Source organism: Rhinopithecus roxellana, chromosome 6 (genome assembly GCF_007565055.1).
Source record: "Rhinopithecus roxellana isolate Shanxi Qingling chromosome 6, ASM756505v1, whole genome shotgun sequence".
Classification (NCBI taxonomy): domain Eukaryota; kingdom Metazoa; phylum Chordata; class Mammalia; order Primates; family Cercopithecidae; genus Rhinopithecus; species Rhinopithecus roxellana.
Genome location: NC_044554.1, coordinates 53,259,534 through 53,278,790, shown reverse-complemented (window position 1 = coordinate 53,278,790; position 19,257 = coordinate 53,259,534). Strand labels below are relative to the sequence as shown.

General features: G+C 43.8%; 1 protein-coding gene across 3 annotated transcripts in view; it reads left to right on the top strand.

Moving 5' to 3' along the window:
* Positions 1-276: 276 nt before the first annotated feature.
* The window catches only part of TBXAS1 (thromboxane A synthase 1), a 194,142-nt gene continuing 175,161 nt past the window's right edge, over positions 277-19,257 (top strand). For 2 of the 3 annotated variants that reach the window (XM_010356280.2, XM_030932329.1), the window contains exon 1: positions 277-538. In XM_010356280.2, coding sequence (XP_010354582.2) covers positions 447-538 — 92 coding nt within the window. In that variant the 5' untranslated portion in view covers positions 277-446. The remainder of the gene's footprint in view (positions 539-19,257) is intronic. The other variant, XM_030932330.1, reaches the window with a different exon arrangement.

Genomic DNA, 19,257 nt, shown 5'->3' with positions numbered 1-19,257 from the left:
CACTTAATTATGAATTTTAAAAATTACAGATGGATGTAGATATAGATATAGGGATTATAGACATAGATATAGATAGACTTCTCTCTTTGAAGACTTCCTTTCAGAGTACAAGTCCATGGTTACAACCATTTTGTTTCTCAGCAAACATGGGGAAGTCTGCTTTTCCTCTCTGAGGAAGTTAACATAAATGTTTATTGTCAGTGTGGTCATCAAGGATTAAAATTGCTGATTCATTCCTTTACACTGAAACCCTTTGTTGTGCCCTCCTCTTCCTTCCTCTTTATAGGGAGATACTCTGAGAAAGAGCACACTGTGGGGGCCCACTCCATGTGATGTTTTCTTGATTGTCTGTTCCCTTTTCTACCTGCGGAGCACGGTTCCCTTAAGGGCAGCAGGATCAGCCTCCTGTCTCATCTGGAAGACCACCATTCTGGGGTCTCAGAGGAATGATGGAAGCCTTGGGGTTTCTAAAATTGGACGTGAATGGCCCCATGGTGACGGTGGCCCTGTCAGTGGCTCTCTTGGCCCTTCTGAAGTGGTAAGTGCAGCCAGCCCTAGGGACTGTGACAGCGTCAGCAGTCTCACCCTGGAGCCTTGCTGGTGCCATGGTGGGGTATGCGGGAGTGTGTTTTTCTTCTTTTCTAATCTAGCGGGAGTGAGTATTAGCACAGCTTCAGAATTAAAAGCAAACAGCCAGGTTAATCTTTTGCTAAAATGCATGAGATTGAAGTGTCAGGAAAGGCTGGTGATTCAGTGACTGAGAACGCTACACATAATTAAGTTTGAAAGAGATGGAAAAAGAAACAAATTGGAAAGGCATTAGGTTTGGGTAGAAGTATTTCCTTGAACCCCGTCATATCTCCTCACCTCATTTTTCTAAAATCCTCTGTCCTTGTTGGATTTACAGTGAATTCAGCCTCTTGGTTCGTATTACATTCAAAACAAAACAAGACTTAGGAGCTGTTTGGCAAATGTGGGCCTCTTTGCAGGAAGTCATTGAGGGGGATTTCTGTAGGTTTAAGGACAAAGTGGTAGATCTAATTTCTCATATTTGATAGAGGGAGATGGATTCTGATGAACATATTGTGTGCAGTTCCCACAAAATTCGAGACCCTGAAAGGATCTCACACTTGAACTCCGAGTTGCTCCCCTGTGGTTTTGTTAATTCAACAGCAGATTTTCCTAAGCCTGACTCTGGTGTCTGTAGATCGAAGGCCTCATAATATGCTACATTTATGCATATTCACCCTGCCAGTTAAACTTATTAGAGTTACCCATTCAATCAAAAGCACCTGGATTTAGACGGCTCTGGCTTTTGAGGGCAAAGTGGAAAAAATAATGGAGAACTGGAGTCCGAACAGAATTTTAATTTATGTTTTCGGTAGTAATAAAGCCTTCTCTAGATTAATAACTGGGAAAGCACTTTGAAAAGCATCAAGCATTATGCAAATGTGAGGTATTATTCTTTTGGAATTTGCATAGCTGAGAGTGGAATTCACGTTTGATGTTCTATGATGATGAAATTACTTCTTGGAAATTGGCTCTGAAACCCAGATTCAGTCCCAGTGCTGTTTTTCTTTTTAACTGGTTTAATTATTTTTTTTGAACTTTTTTATCTCATTGCAGCTTATCTTGGATTGAAACTGGCCACATGTAAAACCAAGAGCAAATGGTAGCCCCTTCCCTGCCCCCAGCCCCCAATAATCCATCTTAATGTGTTTTTATGCTCAGGGAAGCCCGAAGCACAGTGTCTGACATGTAGAAAGTGCTTAGTCGATGTCAGCTACTATAATTCACTATCTATCATCTATGTAACCTAAAAGAAAATAAGTCTTTAGTGGTTTAGGTTTATTTTTAATTTCTTACTAACATGCTTATTCATATCAGTCTTATCAATAGCTATGCTCTGACTGTGGTTCTCAAAGTGGACACATTTTTACACTTTTGTTTCAGTCTTTGTTGTGTCTGAGCCCCCAGCTCAGTGCCTGGCATGTAGGAACACCACACCATTCAGCAGGGCAGCTGTGTGTTTGCTATCTATTCTTGGGCCATATTAATAACCTGGTTCAAAGATGCAGAGATTAAGATAAACGTACCAAGCAGAAGTGGTAAATAGGAAGTGAGAGCTGACTTCTATTTGTTATCGCAAAAATATGTATTAACCTATTAATGTGTGCCCAATCTTGGGGAGACCCTGGTACAAGGTCAGGGAGCAGGAGATCTGGAGAAGGTGCCCAAGGCAGGGGAGACACAGAGGTTCTGGGGGTGAGCTCGATGTCTAGAGAGGATACTGCAGAAGGAGCGGAGGCAGCAGGAGAGAGGTCGTGGCCCTGGCTCTGGTGCTTTTGGGTCCATCCCTTGATTCAGTGCAAGGGGAACCACCCTTGGGCTTTCAACCCTTCTGTTCCAGGTGAGACCCTAGTCAGCCACTAAGCAACGGCCACCAGCTTGAATGAGGCAAGGCCCCTTTCCTGTTACATTCTCTTGAAAGGATATGTGTGGAAGAGACGGGGTGCTTGTCCTCCAGTGAGAGGATTCACAGGCAAGGAAAGATGCAGGTATAGAGACATTTGCAGGAGAAACTGGCAGGGGGAGTGGGTTAAACACTGCAGCACATTAGTCTTTGCTTTAAGTGCTATATGTGCCATCCAGCCAGGTGAGATGGCAGCGGAGAACCTATACCCTGAGAAGGTGAAATCAAATGGGCTGGGTGTGGCGGCTCATGCCTGTAATCCCAGCACTCTGGGAGGCCAAGGCAGACAGATGACTTGAGGTCAAAAGTTTGAGACCAGCCTGGCCAGCATGGTGAAACTCCATCTGTAGTAAAAATACAAAAATTAGCTGGGTGTGGCAGCAGGTGTCTGTAATCCCAGCTACTTTGGAGACTGAGGCAGGAGAATCACTTGAACCTGGGAGGCAGAGGCTGCAGTAATCTGAGATCATGCCACTGCCCTCCAGCCTGGGTGACAAAGAAAGACTCTGTCAAACAAACAAACAAACAAACAAACAAAAAAACAGAAGGATGGAGGGGATCATGGTGAACAGAAGACAGGACTAGATTGCAGCTCCAGACAGAGCAGCATCTGGATGCTTTCATGGTGAATTTTAGCTCCAGATCGACTGCAAGAATAAACCATCAATCCTGAGGGGACCCACAGACCCTCTGAAGGAAGCGGATTGCTCCTACATGACCCAGGAGACACCCCAGATATTGAGTGCCCCAACTGCAGAGGTGGGAAAGGGAGACCCTCCTCTCCCAACACACTCCCCCAATATTGAATAGGAGAAATATTCTAAGAAATAGACAGCTTAAAGAAAAAAAAATAGAAAATTCAGGAAACTTTGGATATACTTTTAGAAATGAGAAATGCTCTGGAAAGTCTCAGCAATAGAATTGAACAAATAGAAGAAAGGAATTCAGAGCTCAAAGACACGGTCTTTGAATTAACCCAGTCCAACAAAGACAAAGAGAAAAGAATAAGAAAATATGAAAGAAGCCTCCAAGAAGTCTGGGATTATGTTAAATGACCAAACCTAAGAATAATTGGTGTTCCTGAGGAAAAAGAGAATTCTAAAAGCTTGGAAAACATATTTGGGGGAATAATCAAGGAAACGTTCCCCAGTCTAGCGAGAGACCCAGACATCTAGATACGAGAAGCACAAAGAACATGTGGGAAACTCATCCCAAAAAGATCTTTGCCCAGGCACGTTGTCATCAGGTTATCCAAAGTTGAGACAAAGGAAAGAATCTTAAGAGCTGTGAGACAGAAGAACCAGGTAACCTGTAAAGGAAAACCAATCAGATGAACCACAGATTTCTCAAAAGAATCCCTCTAAGCTAGAAGGGATTGGGGCCCTGTCCTCCAGCATCTCAAACAAATCAATTATCAGCCAAGAATTTTGTATCCAGTGAAATTAAGCATCATATATGAAGGAAAGATGCAGTCGTTTTCAGACAAACAAATGCTGAGAGAATTGCCATTACTAAAGCTACCACTACAAGAACTGGTAAAAGGAGCTCTAAATCTTGAAACAAATCCTGGAAACACATCAAAACATAACCTCTTTAAAGCATAAATCACACAAGACCTATACAACAAAAATACAAGCTAAAAAGCAAAAGCAAAAAACAACAACAAAAATCCAAAGTACACAGACAACAAAGAGCCCAATTAATGCAATAGTACCTCACATTTCAATACTAACATTGAATGTAAATGGCCTAAATGCTCCACTTAAAAGATGCAGAACTGCAGAATGGATAAGAACTCACCAACCAACTATCTGCTGCTTTCAGGAGACTCACCTAACACATAAGGACTCACATAAACTTAAAGGGGTGGAAAAAGGCATTTCATGCAAATGGATACCAAAAACGAGCAGAGCAAGGGTAGCTATTCTTATATCAGACAAAACAAACCATAAAGCAACAGTAGTTAAAAGAGACAAAGAGGCACTGGGTATGGTGGCTCATGCCTGTAATCCCAGCACTTTGGGTCACAAGGTCAGGAGTTCATGACCAGTGTGGCCAACATAGTGAAACTCCATCTCTACTAAAAAAGAAAAAAAAAAATTAGCAGGGCATGGTGGTAGGTGTCTGTAGTCCCAGCTACTTGGGAGGCTGAGGCAGGAGAATCACTTGAATCCAGGAGATGGAGGTTGCAGTAAGCTGAAATTACACCACTGCACTCCAGCCTGGGTGACACAGAAAGACTCTTTCTCAAAAAAATAAAAAAAGAGAGAGAGACAAAGAGGGACATTATAAAATGGTAAAAGGCCTTGTCCAACAGTAAAATATCACAATCCTAGACATATATGAACCTAATACTGGAGCTTCCAAATTTATTAAACAATCACTAATAGGCCTAAGAAATGTGATAGATAGCAACACATTAATAGTTGGGAACTTCAATATTCTACTGACAGCACTAGACAGGTTATCAAGACAGAAAGTCAACAAAGAAACAATGGATTTAAACTATACCTTGGAACAGATGGACTTAACCTATATATACAGAACATTTCATCCAACAACTGCAGAATACACATTCTATTCAACATCACATGGAACTTTCTCCAAGATCGACCATATGAGAGGCCATAAAACGAGCCTCAATAAATTTAAGAAAATTGAAATTGTGTCAAGCACTCTCGCAGACCACAACAGAATAAAACTGGAAATCAACTCCAAAAGGATCCTTCAAAACCATGCAAATACATGGAAATTATTCAATAACCTGCTCCTGAATGAGCATTGGGTAAAAAACAAAATCAAGATGGAAATTTAAAAAATTATTCTAACTGAATGACAATAATGACACAACCTATCAAAACCTCATAGCCCTAAATGCCTACATCAAAAAGTCTGAAAGAGCACAAACGTACAATCTAAGATCACACCTCAAGGAACTAGAGAAACAGGACCAAACTGAACCCAAACCCGGTAGAAGAAAGGAAATAACCAAGATCAGAGCAGAACTAAATGAAATTGAAACACACACACACACACACACACACACACGTAAAAGATAAATGAAACAAAAAACTGGCTCTTTGAAAATATAAACAAAATTGATAGACCATTAGCAAGATTAACCAAGAAAAGAAGAGAGAAAACCCAAATAACTTCACTGAGAAATGCAACAGGAGATATTACAGCTGACACCACTAAAATACAAAAGATCATTCAGGGCTACTGTGAACACCTTTATGCACATAAACTAAAAAACCTAGTTGAGATGGATAAATTCCTGGAAAAATACGATCCTCTAGCTTAAATCAGGAAGCATTAGATACCCTGAAGAGACCAATAACAAATAGTGAGATTGAAATGGTAATTTAAAAATTACTAACAACAATAACAAAAAAGTCTAGGACCATAAGGATTCACAGCAGAATTCTACCAGACATTCAAAGAAGAATTGGTTCAATACTTTTTTTTTTTTTTGAGATGGAGTCTCGCTCTGCCACCCAGGCTGGAGTACAGTGGCTGATCTCAGCTCACTGCAAGCTCCGCCTCCCGGCTTTACGCCATTCTCCTGCCTCAGTCTCCAGAGTAGCTGGGAGTACAGGAGCCCGTCACCTCGCCCGGCTAGTTTTTTGTATTTTTTTTTAGTAGAGATGGGGTTTCACCGTGTTAGCCAGGATGGTCTCGATCTCCTGACCTCATGATCCGCCCGTCTCGGCCTCCCAAAGTGCTGGGATTACAGGCTTGAGCCACCGCGCCCGGCCGGTTCAATACTTTTGACACTATTCCACAAAATAGAGAAAGAAGGGACCCTCCCTAACTCATTCTATGAAGCCAGCATCACCCCAGTACCAAAACCAGGAAAGGACACAACCAAAAAAGAAAACTACAGACCAATATCCTTGGTGAACATAGATACTAAAATTCTTAATGCAATACTAGCTAACCGAATTCAACAACATATCAAAAAGATAATCCACCATGATCAAGTTGGTTTCATAACAGGGATGAAGGGATGGTTTAACATACACAAGTCGATAAATGTGATATACCACATAAACAGAATTAAAAACAAAAATCATGTGATAATAGATGCAGAAAAAGCATCTGACAAAATCCAGCATCCCTTTATGATTAAAATTCTCGGCCAGGTGTGGTGGCTCACGCCTGTAATCCCGGCACTTTGGGAGGCTGAGGTGGGCGGATCATGAGGTCAGGAGATCGAGATCATCCTGACTAACATGGTGAAACTCCATCTCTACTAATAATACAAAAAAAATCAGCTGGGCATGGTGGTGGGCACCTGTAGTCCCAGCTACTAGGGAGGCTGAGGCAGGAGAATGGCGTGAACCTTGGAGGCAGAGCTTGCAGTGAGCCGAGATCACGCCACTGCACTCCAGTCTGGAGACAGCGAGACTCCATCTCAAAAAAAAAAAAAAAAAAAAAAATTCTCAGCAAAGTCAGCATACAAGGGACTTACCTTAATGTAATAAAAGCCATCTATCACAAACCCACAGCCAATATAATACCGAATGGGGAAAAGTTGAAAGCATTCCCTCTGAGAAATGGAATAAGACAAGGATGTCCACTCTCACCACTCTCCTCTTCAACATAGTACTGGAAGTCCTAGCCAGAGCAATCAGATAAGAGAAAGAAATAAACGGCATCCAAATTGCTAAAGAGGAAGTCAAACTGTCACTGTTTGCTGACAATACAATCATTTACCTTGAAAACTCTTAGGACTCCTCCAGAAAGCTCCTAGAACTGATAAAAGAATTCAGCAGTTTCTGGATATAAGATTAATGTACACACATCAGAGCTCTCCTATACACCAACAGTGACCAAGCAGAGAATCAAATCAAGAACTCAACCCCTTTTACAATAGCTGCAAAAATAAATAACAAATAAATAAATAAAATAAAATACTTAGGAATATACCTAACGAAGGAGTTGAAAGCCCTCTACAGGGAAAACTACAAAATGCTGCTGAAAGAAATCATAGATGACACAAACAAATGGAAACGCATCCATGCTCATGGATGGGTCGAATCAATATTGAAAAAATGATCATACTGCCAAAAGCAATCTACAAATTCAGTGCAATCCCCAGCAAAATACCACCATCATTCTTCACAGAATTAGAAAAAACAATCCTAAAATTCATACAGAACCAAAAAAGAGCCTGCACAGCCAAAGCAAGACTAAGCAAAAAGAACAAATCTAGAGGCATCACATTACCTGATTTCAAACTATACTATAAGCCCATCATCACTCAAACAGCATGGTACTCGTATAAAAATAGGCACACAGACCAATGGAACTGAATAGAGAACCCGCAAAAAAAAACCCAAATACTTACAGTCAACTGATCTTCAACAAAGCAAATGAAAACGTAAAGTGAGGAAAGACACCTTTTTTCAACAAATGGTACTGAGATAATTGGCTAGCCACATGTAGGAGAACGAAACTGGATTCTCATCTCTCACTTTCTACAAAAATCAACTCAAGATGAGTTAAAGACTTAAACCTAAGACCTGAAACTATAAAAATTCTAGGTATAACACTGTAAAAACCCTTCTAGACATTGGCTTAGGCAAGGATTCCATGACCAAGAACCTGAAAGCAAATGCCTTAAAAACAAAGACAAAGAGCTGGGACCTAATCAAACTAAACAGCTTCTGCACAGCAAGAGGAACAGTCAGTAGAGTAAGCAGACAACCCACAGAGTGGGAAGAAATCTTCACAATCTGTACATCTGACCAAGGATTCACATCCAGACTCTACAATGAACTCAAACAAATCAGTAAGAAAAAAACAGAAAATCCCATCAAAAAGTGGGCTAAGGACATGAATAGATAATTCTCGAAAGAAGATATACAAAGGAAAATAAGTCATTATTTGAAAAAGATACTTGAACATGCATGTTCATAGCAGCACAATCCACAATTGCAAAATCATGGAACCAACCCAAATGCCCATTAATCAATGAGTGGATAAAGAAACTGTGGTATATGTATACTATGAAATACTATGCAGTCATAAAAAGGAATGACTTAACAGCATTTGTTGACCTGGATGAGATTGGAGACTATTATTCTAAGTGAAATAACTCAGGAATGGAAAACCAAACACTGTACATTCTCACTGATATGTGGGATCTAAGCTCTGAGGATGCAAAGGCATAAGAATGATACAATGGACTTTGGGGACTTGGGGGGAAGTATGGGAGGTAGGCAAGGGATAAAAGACTACAAATATGGTTCAGTGTATACTGTTCAGGTGATGGTTGCACCAAAATCTCAGAAATCTCCACTAAAGAACTTACTCGGCTGGGCGCGGTGGCTCAAGCCTGTAATCCTAGCACTTTGGGAGGCCGAGACGGGCGGATCACGAGGTCAGGAGATCGAGACCATCCTGGCTAACATGGTGAAACCCCATCTCTACTAAAAAAAAATACAAAAAATTAGCTGGGCGAGGTGACGGGCGCCTGTAGTCCCAGCTACTCGGGAGGCTGAGGCAGGAGAATGGCATAAACCCAGGAGGCAGAGCTTGCAGTGAGCTGAGATCCGGCCACTGCACTCCAGCCTGGGCGACAGAACGAGACTCTGTCTCAAAAAAAAAAAAAAAAAAAAAAAGAACTTACTCATGTAACCAAATACCACCTGTACCCCAACAACTTATGGAAAAAGAAAAAAGAAAAACAGGCCGGGCGTGGTGGCTCATGCCTGTAATCCCAGCACTTTTGGAGGCCGAGGTGGGCGGATCACAAGGTCAGGAGTTCGAGACCAGACTGGCCAATATGGTGAAACCCCATCTCTACTAAAAATACAAAAATTAGCTGGGCGTGGTGGCGGGCGCCTGTAGTCCCAGATACTTGGGAGGCTGAGGCAGAAGAATCGCTTGAACCCAGGAGGCAAAGGTTGTAGTGAGCTGAGATCAGGCCACTGCACTCCAGCCTGGGAGACAGAGTGAGACTCTGTCTCAAAAAAAAAAAAAAACAAAAAACAAAAAACAAAAAAGCAAAAGGCACACCAAGGTTGCTTCTTGTGCTCTCAACCAGCGGTGAGTTCTCCAAGGGCAGGGGCCAGGTCTCTTATCTGGTTACAGTTCTGGAATCTTCTGCCAATGGCAAGGATACTCTGCTAGCATGTGGTTGAAGGTAGTAAAGTTAAGAAGTCCACATCCATCAGCCCCACCCCAGGACTCACCGTGGGGCTCCTGCTCCTTCATTGGGTCCCCTGCCGCCCTCTCCCCAACAACCTGGGCTGGGGTTGGAGCGCCGCTGTTTGCTGTGCTGTGAATGGTCCTTTGTTGCTGTATGGGGCCTCCTCTTTCCTTCAACTCCAGGCTCAGAGGAGGTTCCTCAGGGAAGTGTTTTCTGTTTCCAAAGGAACTTACGACTTACGAGCCCCCTCTCAGCCCTGCTTTTATCCCATCTCTGTCTCTCACAATGCCTGGCACATAGTTGGTACCTAGTAAATGCTGACTGGAGGCTAATTCCAACCTCTAAGCTCTGCCTGGTGCTTTCTTCCTGTGGTTCTTCTCTTGGCCTTCACGGTTCCATACAAATCTAAATTCTCTTGCCCATGTGACCCACTTCCTTTCCTGAAAGCTTGCTGTGTTTTCAGTTTGTGTCAATTTGCCATGCACTGTCCCAGTCATTGTAGATGTGTCCCTTCTTATCCTGTAGAGCAGACACCATGCCATGTACTTAATGCACACTTCTTAATTATTAGGTGTATGCATGAATTTGGAAAAAAGACAAAAAGAATTCTTTCCTTTAAAAAGACACTGTTTTAGACTAGGCATAGTACACTTCGATTGTTTTCCCAAAACTGCCTTGGACACCATTTTTCCATGATGATTATTTGATTTAAACTGACCAGTGTGTGGCTGAACTGTGTGAACTGGGGCATCGGCGGATCAGGGCTGCACCACCAGGCTGGAGATGGACCTGGGGATAGAGACTGTATTAGCTGGAAGTACATGGAGCACATGTTAAGACGATTAACACACAAGATAACACATTTTAAAAACTAATTTTTTCCCATATAAAATGATTTAAAATTCTTACTTCTGGAAGAGATTTGATGTACAAGAAATGAGTTGTATGAGTTGAATGTTGCTCGAGGCAACCGTAAGTCCTAGCGTATTTAATCTTTCAAGCAACACCTAAGGACTGGCAGCTGGGTTCCTGTGAGGAGGATAAAGATTGCTTTATTCTTTAAGAACCAGTGTAAAGAAATAGCTCAGATAGCACTAGTGGATTTCTTTCTGGGATGGGGTTCTGGGTGATTTCTTTTCCCTTCTTTTAGTCTTTCTGCATCTTTTGTTATTTCTTTAATGAGTGTGAATATTTAGCAAAAAAGAGAAATTTTACTAAAAAGAATGGGAAACTGCTCCTTTCTAGTGGCGAAGGGGAAAGCAGTTTCATGCTTTAGGTGTGAGGTTTCAGGACTGTAGTCTAACTATTTCTTCCAGTGGAGTAGAATGTCTGAAAGGATTTGGAGTAACAGGGCTGATGAAGTGGCGAGGAAGGTGGGTAGCTATCTAACCAAGTATGTGAACACGGCCTGGATGGTCTTGTAGTAACAAGCTGCGCTTAAGGCTCAGGTACCAAGACCCAGAGGTACGTAATTAATTCGACATCAAAAATAGGAATTCAGGCTGGGTGTGGTGGCTTATGCCCATAATCCCAGGGCTTTGGGAGGGCAAAGCGGGAGGATCGCTTGAGCCCAGGAGTTTGAGACCAGCCTGGGCAACAAAGAGAGACCCTGTTTCTACCAAAAAATAAAAAAAATAAAAATTAGCCAGGTGTGGTGTTGCATGTCTGTAATCTCAGCTACTTGGGAGGCTGAGGTCGGAGGATCTCTTGAGCCCAGGAGGTTGAGGCTACAATGAGCTGTGATTGCACCACTACACGTGCACTCCAGCCTGGGTCACAGGGCAAGATCCTGTCTGTAGTCCCAGCTACTTGGGAGGCTCAGGCAGGAGAATCACCTGAACCCAGGAGGCAGAGGTTGCAATGAGCCGAGATCACATCACTGCACTCCAGCCTGGGCAATGAGAGTAAAACTCTGTCTCAAAAAAAAAAAAAAAAAAAGGAATTCAGATTTAGAATAAGTTAGTGTTCTGATCAAGTCCATTCTAAGACCAGTTTAAATTGAAATGTGATTGGTGATTATTAAGATTTAAGACTGTCACAGATTATTAAGACTTAAGTTTACCACTATCCCTGGAAGTTCCTTTTCCAGAGAGCTTGGTCTACATGTGAGAACTGGACTTTAATTCTAGACCCACATCTACTCCAGACTATATTTAAAAGGCAGCATTGGGATGGAATATGGGAGCCAAGATGAGAAATCTGAAGAGGAAGAAGCCGTGTAGGTATTCCCTGGCACAATGAGAGGTGAGCTCTGGAAAAGGCATCCCGCCTCTAGCATGTGGGGACTGAAGATCAATTTGCTCACCATTTCCCAACTTCTGTTCCTAAAAGTGTTTGGGAAATTAAGTCTAAATCAAGCCCGTCTTGGAGATTCATAGCATAGCAAAGGCCCTGAAAGGTTATTTAATAAAGAAACCTGTTCAGCTTTATTTAACCCAGTGTTTTCCCAGCGTCTTTGCTAAAGTGCTGCTTCCTATGGCCGTGGTGGGATGGGCAAGGGACCCGCTGAGATGGTCCCTTGAAAAGGGCAGTCGGATGAATTGGTAGCTGCACAACCAGTGGAAATGGAGGGGCCACAAGACAGAGGAATAAAACATTCAGATTGCCCCTTTGCAAGCTCTGAGGTTCCAGAGTTGATGTCTTGTTTCCTTCAGGGCACAGAAAATATGGAGTCTAGCGAACAGAAGCAGGGCGCATGCGTAGGAGTGGTCCAGGTTTACACCAAAGAAAGTGAATACTACCCACAGCTGTCTGGCAAGGTGGCAAGAGAGCGCCTCGGAGGTCGTGAGTGTCCCTCACCATCTGTAGGAATGCCACAAAAGCCCTTGCTGCCAGGCATGAGCAGCTGGTACAGAAGGCCACCCAGGGCCTTCCCGATCTGGACTCCGTGACTTCTAGGCTCGTTGGCGCTCTTGCAAGGGCCAGTCTCTGCTGCTGCTCAGGAAAAGCAAGTCAGGTGCCATACAAGCGACCCAATGGCGGCTGCTACTTCTTCTGCCTGGGCACCTCATCATCCCCAGCAGTAGTTCCTAGGTGTGAGGGTGGCGAGGAGCTCAGAAATACAGAAGCGGCTTTTACGGGCCTCATGGTAGCTTCATGCCTGACTCTTTTTCTCTCCTCTCTTGGCCCAGCCTCTTGGTCTTTCTGGATCACCAGCCAGTCAGACTCTCCTTTGAGAAGCAGAAGGTCTTGGGCGGGGTCTTGAAATGCAGGGAAGAATTGACTTGGCAGAGGAGAGGAAAGGGAAAATTTCAGGTGGGGAAGTATCCCAGGCAAAAGCAACATGAGAGTTTGTAACATTTGCTGGAACAAAACATTAGGCGTGTGAATAATAGACACGGTTTAGAAATACATTTTAAAGGCCCTGGATAATTTTTAGTGCCTCCAAGCATCTAGAGAGGGATGCATGCTGTTTCCCTTTTTTTATTTTTTTGTATTTTTGTCTAGGATATGATGGGTACTTCGATTTAATAACTCAGTGATGAGCTTGGAGATAAAATTGAGCCTGCTATGAAAACTAGGTCTGTGGCTTCCTTGAGGACCGTTTCTACAGAATATTATTTTTTTGTTTTCTCGCTCTTAAATGGTTATACACAATATCCCTATCCTTCTCCTCACTTTATTGATTTTCCAGAACAAGAGTACGAGGTATGACTATAAAGTAACGTGACTGATTATTTTAGCATACACTCCAGTACTTATACAGCCAAATGAATTTTATGACCTTCAAAGGCATTTTCCTGATAGGCTCAACCCTTACTGCAGATATGCCACTATCAGAAAACATATTCCTAGCACTTTTTGTGGGAATGGCTCTTGGTGCCTAGATGCAGTCCTTTGAAAGCCCTCAAGGCAACACATCTTTGTGGAGAATGGATTGATTTTTAAAAAACAGTCCACATTTTGGCAAATAGATGATTAAACAGAGTAATATTATTTGCAATATAAAAAATTGTGATTATAAAACAATGCAGAGCTTGCAAAAGAGGGGTATGAACCAGTTCTGGAAGCCTGGGAATTTTGTTGAGGGGCCATGCTCATTGGCGTAGGAGTTGGTTTTCGGTTTTGGTTTTGGTTTTTTTTTTTCTTTTCTTTTCTTTTCTTTTCTTTTTGAGACAGAGTCTCACTCTTGTCGCCCACGCTGGAGTGCAGTGGCCTGATCTTGGCTCACTGCAACCTCCACCTTCCAGGTTCATGCGATTCTCCTGCCTCAGTATCCCAAGTAGCTGGAATTATAGGCATGAGCCACCACGCCCAGCTAATTTTTATATTTTTAGTAGAGATGGGTTTCACCATATTGGCCAGGCTGGTCTCGAACTCCTGATCTCAGGCAATCCGCCTGCCTCGGCCTCCCAAAGTGCTGGGATTACAGGCGTGAGCAACCGCTCCCAGCTGGTTTTGGTTTTTAAAGAAAACAATAGCAACGGTCTTAATACTTATGGTCATACCTTCTCTCATCTAGTAAGGAATTCAGGCTTCTGGTAGCATCTGTTTTGGGGGCAGAGATGAAAGAAGAATCTTATTTGTTGCATAAGCAAAGCAAAACACCAGATTGATGTGTGTCCATTACTGAGCTGCGTGAATGGGTGCTCAGCGCTGCCTTCCCTGGGAGGAAGTGACTCTCCCAGAAATACAATGATTGAATGAACTCTTCCCCTACCCCCAATGCCATCATAACAACAAACCTAACAACTATCGCTTGCCATCGAAGGGAAGTACGCTGTCTATGGGAACCCTGTAGCCTTATACGGACTTGTTTTTCACTTGCAGGAATAGCATGCATCTGGACATGGGAATGAGACTGGGGAGAAAGGGATGGGGCAGATGCTCACACTGGTATTCATTGGTGCTTCAATTACTAAGAGCCACCTCTTTCCTGGTTTACCAGAGATAGGTGCTGTTGCACAACTTCCTGGTGGATAGGTGGGGAGTGTCGGCCGATACGGGAGTTCCCTGGAGCCCTTGGCTCTCTCTGTTGCCTTCAGCCTCAGCCCTCAGTGCAGAGTTTGGCCCTGAGCCACGCTGTGGGGCCCTTCTAAACTTCCCCTATGTCCTCCAAAGGTGTGCTTCTTAGGTTTCGCCTCAGCGATTGTGTCAGCCAGTTCCCAAACACAATCTCAGAAAGAGGCCAGCCCCTTTTTCCCCTCGAAGGTGTCTAGAAAAAACTGTGTCAGAGATGGTCTGAAAGCAAAGCCAAGCTCTACAAATAGTGACTTCCACCAATGCCTTTTTTCCCTGCGCACTGCACACTCTCCCCCCGGAAAGCCAGTGCCATATTCCCAAACCAGCAGCTGCCTCCACTTTCTGATCCGAAAGGTGCCCTAAAGTCCTCATATGTGCTTCCCTCCTTCCTGCACAGACATGCCTGTTCCCTCTGAGCTGCACAGCGCAGTCCCTGTTGCTTGAATGCTCTCCCCTCTTGGTTTAACTGAACTCCTGCCTAACCTTCAAAATTTTGTCTAAATGTCACTCTTCCATAAAGGTCTCCTCCACCAGGCCAGCCCTCAACTAGTCCTGCCTCCTGTGGACTCGCTTCCTATCTCTCTGGCTATCTCGGCACTTACTACTTTGTTTGTTTGTTTGTTTGTTTATTTATTTATTTATTTAGAGATGGAGTCTCACTCTCTCACCCAGGCTGGAGTGCAGTGGTGTAGACTCAGCTCACTGCAACTTCCGCCTCCTGGGTTCAAGTGATTCTCCTGCCTCAGCCTCCTAAGTAGCTGGGGCTACAGGTGCGTGTCACCACACCCAGCTAATTTTTGTATTTTTAGTAGAGATGGGGTTTCATCATGTTGGCCAGTCTGGTCTCGAACTCTTGACCTCAGGTGATCCACCCACCTCGGCCTCCCAAAGTGCTGGGATTACAGGCATGAGCCACAGGACGCCCAGCCCACTTTATTTTATAGTTTATCTATGTGGCCTATCTTCTTGGCTTGACTGTAAGCCCCTAAGGGTAGGGCCCACATCTTAAGCCAGTGAGTGCCCTCCACATAATTGCTGCTCAATAAATGCTAATGATCATGATTAAGCCTCTGGTAACCAAGATAGCAGCACTATTTCCAAATGATTACTGTGACAATGTGTGTGTGTATGCATGCCTGTGTATGGAAGAGGGTAGGATCAGTCTTCCCCTAATTGCACACTAGTGGTACTGTGTTCTCAGCACCTGGCAGAATGCCTTGCACATGGCTTATTGAAAGGGGAAATAAATCTTGATTCATGCAATCATGGAATGCTAAAGGTTTTCTAGGCTTTGAGCTGGTTCTACCTCATTGGTGTGCTGTGGATAACATTCCCATGAATTCAGATAGATAGAGGAACTGGCCCATTTGAAATTGAAGAGCAAGACTGCAAAAGGAGGGGATGATGGAATGAAGGACCCAGCCATTTGGAATATGTGGTACATGGGGGTACATAGAGCACTCAAGGTCTGAGTGGGGTATCCTGACACCAGACTGGGGGGACAGGAGGCATCCAACCTCCAGCAGAGAGGCATCAAAGAACAGACACTTTCTCCTTCACTGTTCTATTGAGCACAAATCCCCACAGTCTGAAGCAATAGTATCTCAACTCTTCCCCAACATCCACTGGTAATATGATTTCCCCCATAGATCCCATGTTCTGTTGTCCCAGCAACAATGTATATTTAAGTAATGATTGATTAATTTTCTCATTTTAATTATTCAAAGTCAAGCTAATTGGAAAGCTCTGCCAGTTGAGAATAGCTGATCAATGAGATAACCAGCATTAGTGTACCAAGTTATAATTCCACTCCAAAGCAAAGAAGCTCGACATTTTCATTAACCTGCACCATCGCATTGTCAATAAATGCACGATTTACATTAGGCTCTTTGAAATATTGAAAACATCTCATGTACCCTCTTCCTACCTTCACAAATCAGTAGGCACCTGGGAAACCCAGGCTGTAAAGCAGTGAAGAGGGAGTGCAGTCAGTTGTACCTTAAGGATTTTAACCACATCTGTACACAGAGAGTGACCAAAATTGGTAGCATCATCTCATGATCTAAGGGTGCATACAAGGAGGCAATTGGGAGGTTCTCAGGAGAAGTGTGGCATTGTGGAAACCAGCCAGGCCTTTACAGTGTAGGGACAGACACACCTTTTCCACTGGGTGACCTTGGGCCAGCCACTCCCTCCTTGCTCATTTCCTCATTGGTGAGAGAGGGCTGGGACACCTGCCTCTTGGCACTGGCACATTTTCCACCCAGCCCCCCAGGCTATACTGGGAATCAGCCTCACACCTTTCTTGGCTCTCACCCTAACGATTAACCCTCCACAGTCTGGCCAGTCTTGACTCCTAAGTGTTCCTCTCTCTATCTGCTTTGCTTCTGCTGCAGTTGAGGACTTCAAAATCACTCCCTGGCTGGAAATAGCTTTCCCATGGGTCTCCCTGCCTTCTATCTTGTGCTCCCCAAATTTGTCCTGCAACTGCAGCCACCAGCTTGCTGCTTCTCTGCATAGAACCCTTCCCTGGTCCTCCTGTCTAAGGAAGTGAGTGTTCCTGGCCTGGCTCCTGAAGCCCCCTCTGACCTGGTCCCGTGCCCCTCTGAGGGTTCGGCTCCCATCACTTCTCACCTGGCACCTGGCTCCCAGGTGCTCACAGCTCCTCCCGCGCACCATGCAGTTCACTGCCAATTTATTTTCTTCTACCTGCATGTCCTTCCCCCTTCATTCAGGTGAGAGCTTCTCCAGGAGCCTCTTCTGCATCTCCTGGGTTCTTGCCCCAATGTACCTGGTACCATCCCTGTCTCTCATCAGTTACCTGGCTCCCCAAGGGCGGGATTGGTCCTTCCTCAGCTTTAGCTGAGCACCCAGCATTGTGCCCAGGGGAATCAATACATTTCTGTTGAGTAATAGGCACTCAGTTACTTGTTGAACCAAACTGCATTAGAAGATATGACCTACAGGATTTTGTGTGGCATATGCATTGTTCTTCGCCACTATGGGTATCATCCTAGAGATTTTCTATTCATTTCTGGTTGTGTGCCACTGCAACCAGCTATCACCCCAACTTGTCATATAACAAAATATAGTTGAATTGAACTCTAGGGTTTTTTTTGCTTGTTTGTTTTGTTTTTGTTTGTTTGTTTTTTGTTTTTTATTTTTGAGACAGGGTCTTACTCTGTTGCCCAGACTGGAGTGCAGTGGCACAATCACGGCTCACTGCAGTCTCAACCTCCCCAGGCTTGGGGGATTCTCCCACCTCAGCTGCATGAATAGCTGGGACTACAGGCAAGCACCACCACAGCAGGCTAATTTTTGTATTTTTTTTTTTTTGTATTTTTTTTTTTTTTTTTTTTGTAGAGATGGGGTTTCGCCACATTGCCCAGGCTGGGAACTCTGGATCTTAATAAAAGATTTTTTTCTTTAGAAGTCAGGCTAGGCTGGGCTGTGGGTTGAAGTTCATCTCTGTGCTATTTATGAAGGAAAGGATTGCTAACCAAAATCATTGTGCAAAGGTGACAGCTCAACCCATTGAGGAAAATAAACTACTCCCGAACACTTCAGCAGCTTGCCAGTTGATCAACGATCCCTTGAAAATACACCAAAAACACTTTAGTCTTTCCACCTTTCCACACTTTCTATAATAGCCTGGGGGTTAGGCTTTGGAATCAGATCTCCTGGATTCAAACTCTGGATAGCCTTGTGACCTTAAGCAATGGATGTCAGGTCTTCATGTCTCAGCTTCCCCATGTATAAAATAGGGATACTAACAGTACCTACCTCTTAGCATGTTGGGAGGATTACATGAGTAAGAACACAAGGTGGACTTAGAGCAGTACATGGCACAGTTCAGGCTCGATAAACATTAGCTCTTAATGTTATCTGATAACTGCACGCTTATATTCAACAAAAACTGCATAGATGCTGGGCAGCTAGATCTTGGTTTTTGTTTTGCTTATCTAGTTATTTTGTAAACATCATTCTGAATTCTCACCTGATCCCCAGGAATGCATTGCAGTGAAAAGTGAGGAGAGGCATACTTCAAACAAGTGGCCTCATTTTGAATAATCTTGGACTTATACCACTAAGTAGCTTTTGACCTTGAACAAGTAAAATGAGGTTTTAAAAATGCATATTAGACTTAGTAGCTGAGGCATCTTCGGGGATGTTGGTGATGGTCACCGATGGTGTGGTGGGGACAGAGCCACAGTGCCGCAGGTTTAGAAATGATGGGGAAGGGCCAGGCGCGGTGGCGCAAGCCTGTAACCCCACCACTTTGGGAGGCCGAGGAGGGTGGATCATGAGGTCAGGAGATCGAGACCATACCAGCTAACACGGTGAAACCCCGTCTCTACTAAAAATACGAAATATTAGCCAGGTGTGGTGGCGGGTGCCTGTAGTCCCAGCTACTCAGGGGGCTGAGGCAGGAGAATGGCTTGAACCCATGAGGCGAAGCTTGCAGTGAGCCAAGATCACGCCACTGCACTCCAGCCTGGGTGACAGAGCGAGACTCCGTTAAAAAAAAAAGAAGAAAAGAAAAAGAAATGATGGGGAAGGAGGGCAAATGAAAAGATGACTGTGGGCTTTTCTTCAAGGTTGGAGACGTCAGCCACCTCTCTGAGCTTGATCACTTTTCCATACGGTCAAGTGGAGATAGTCA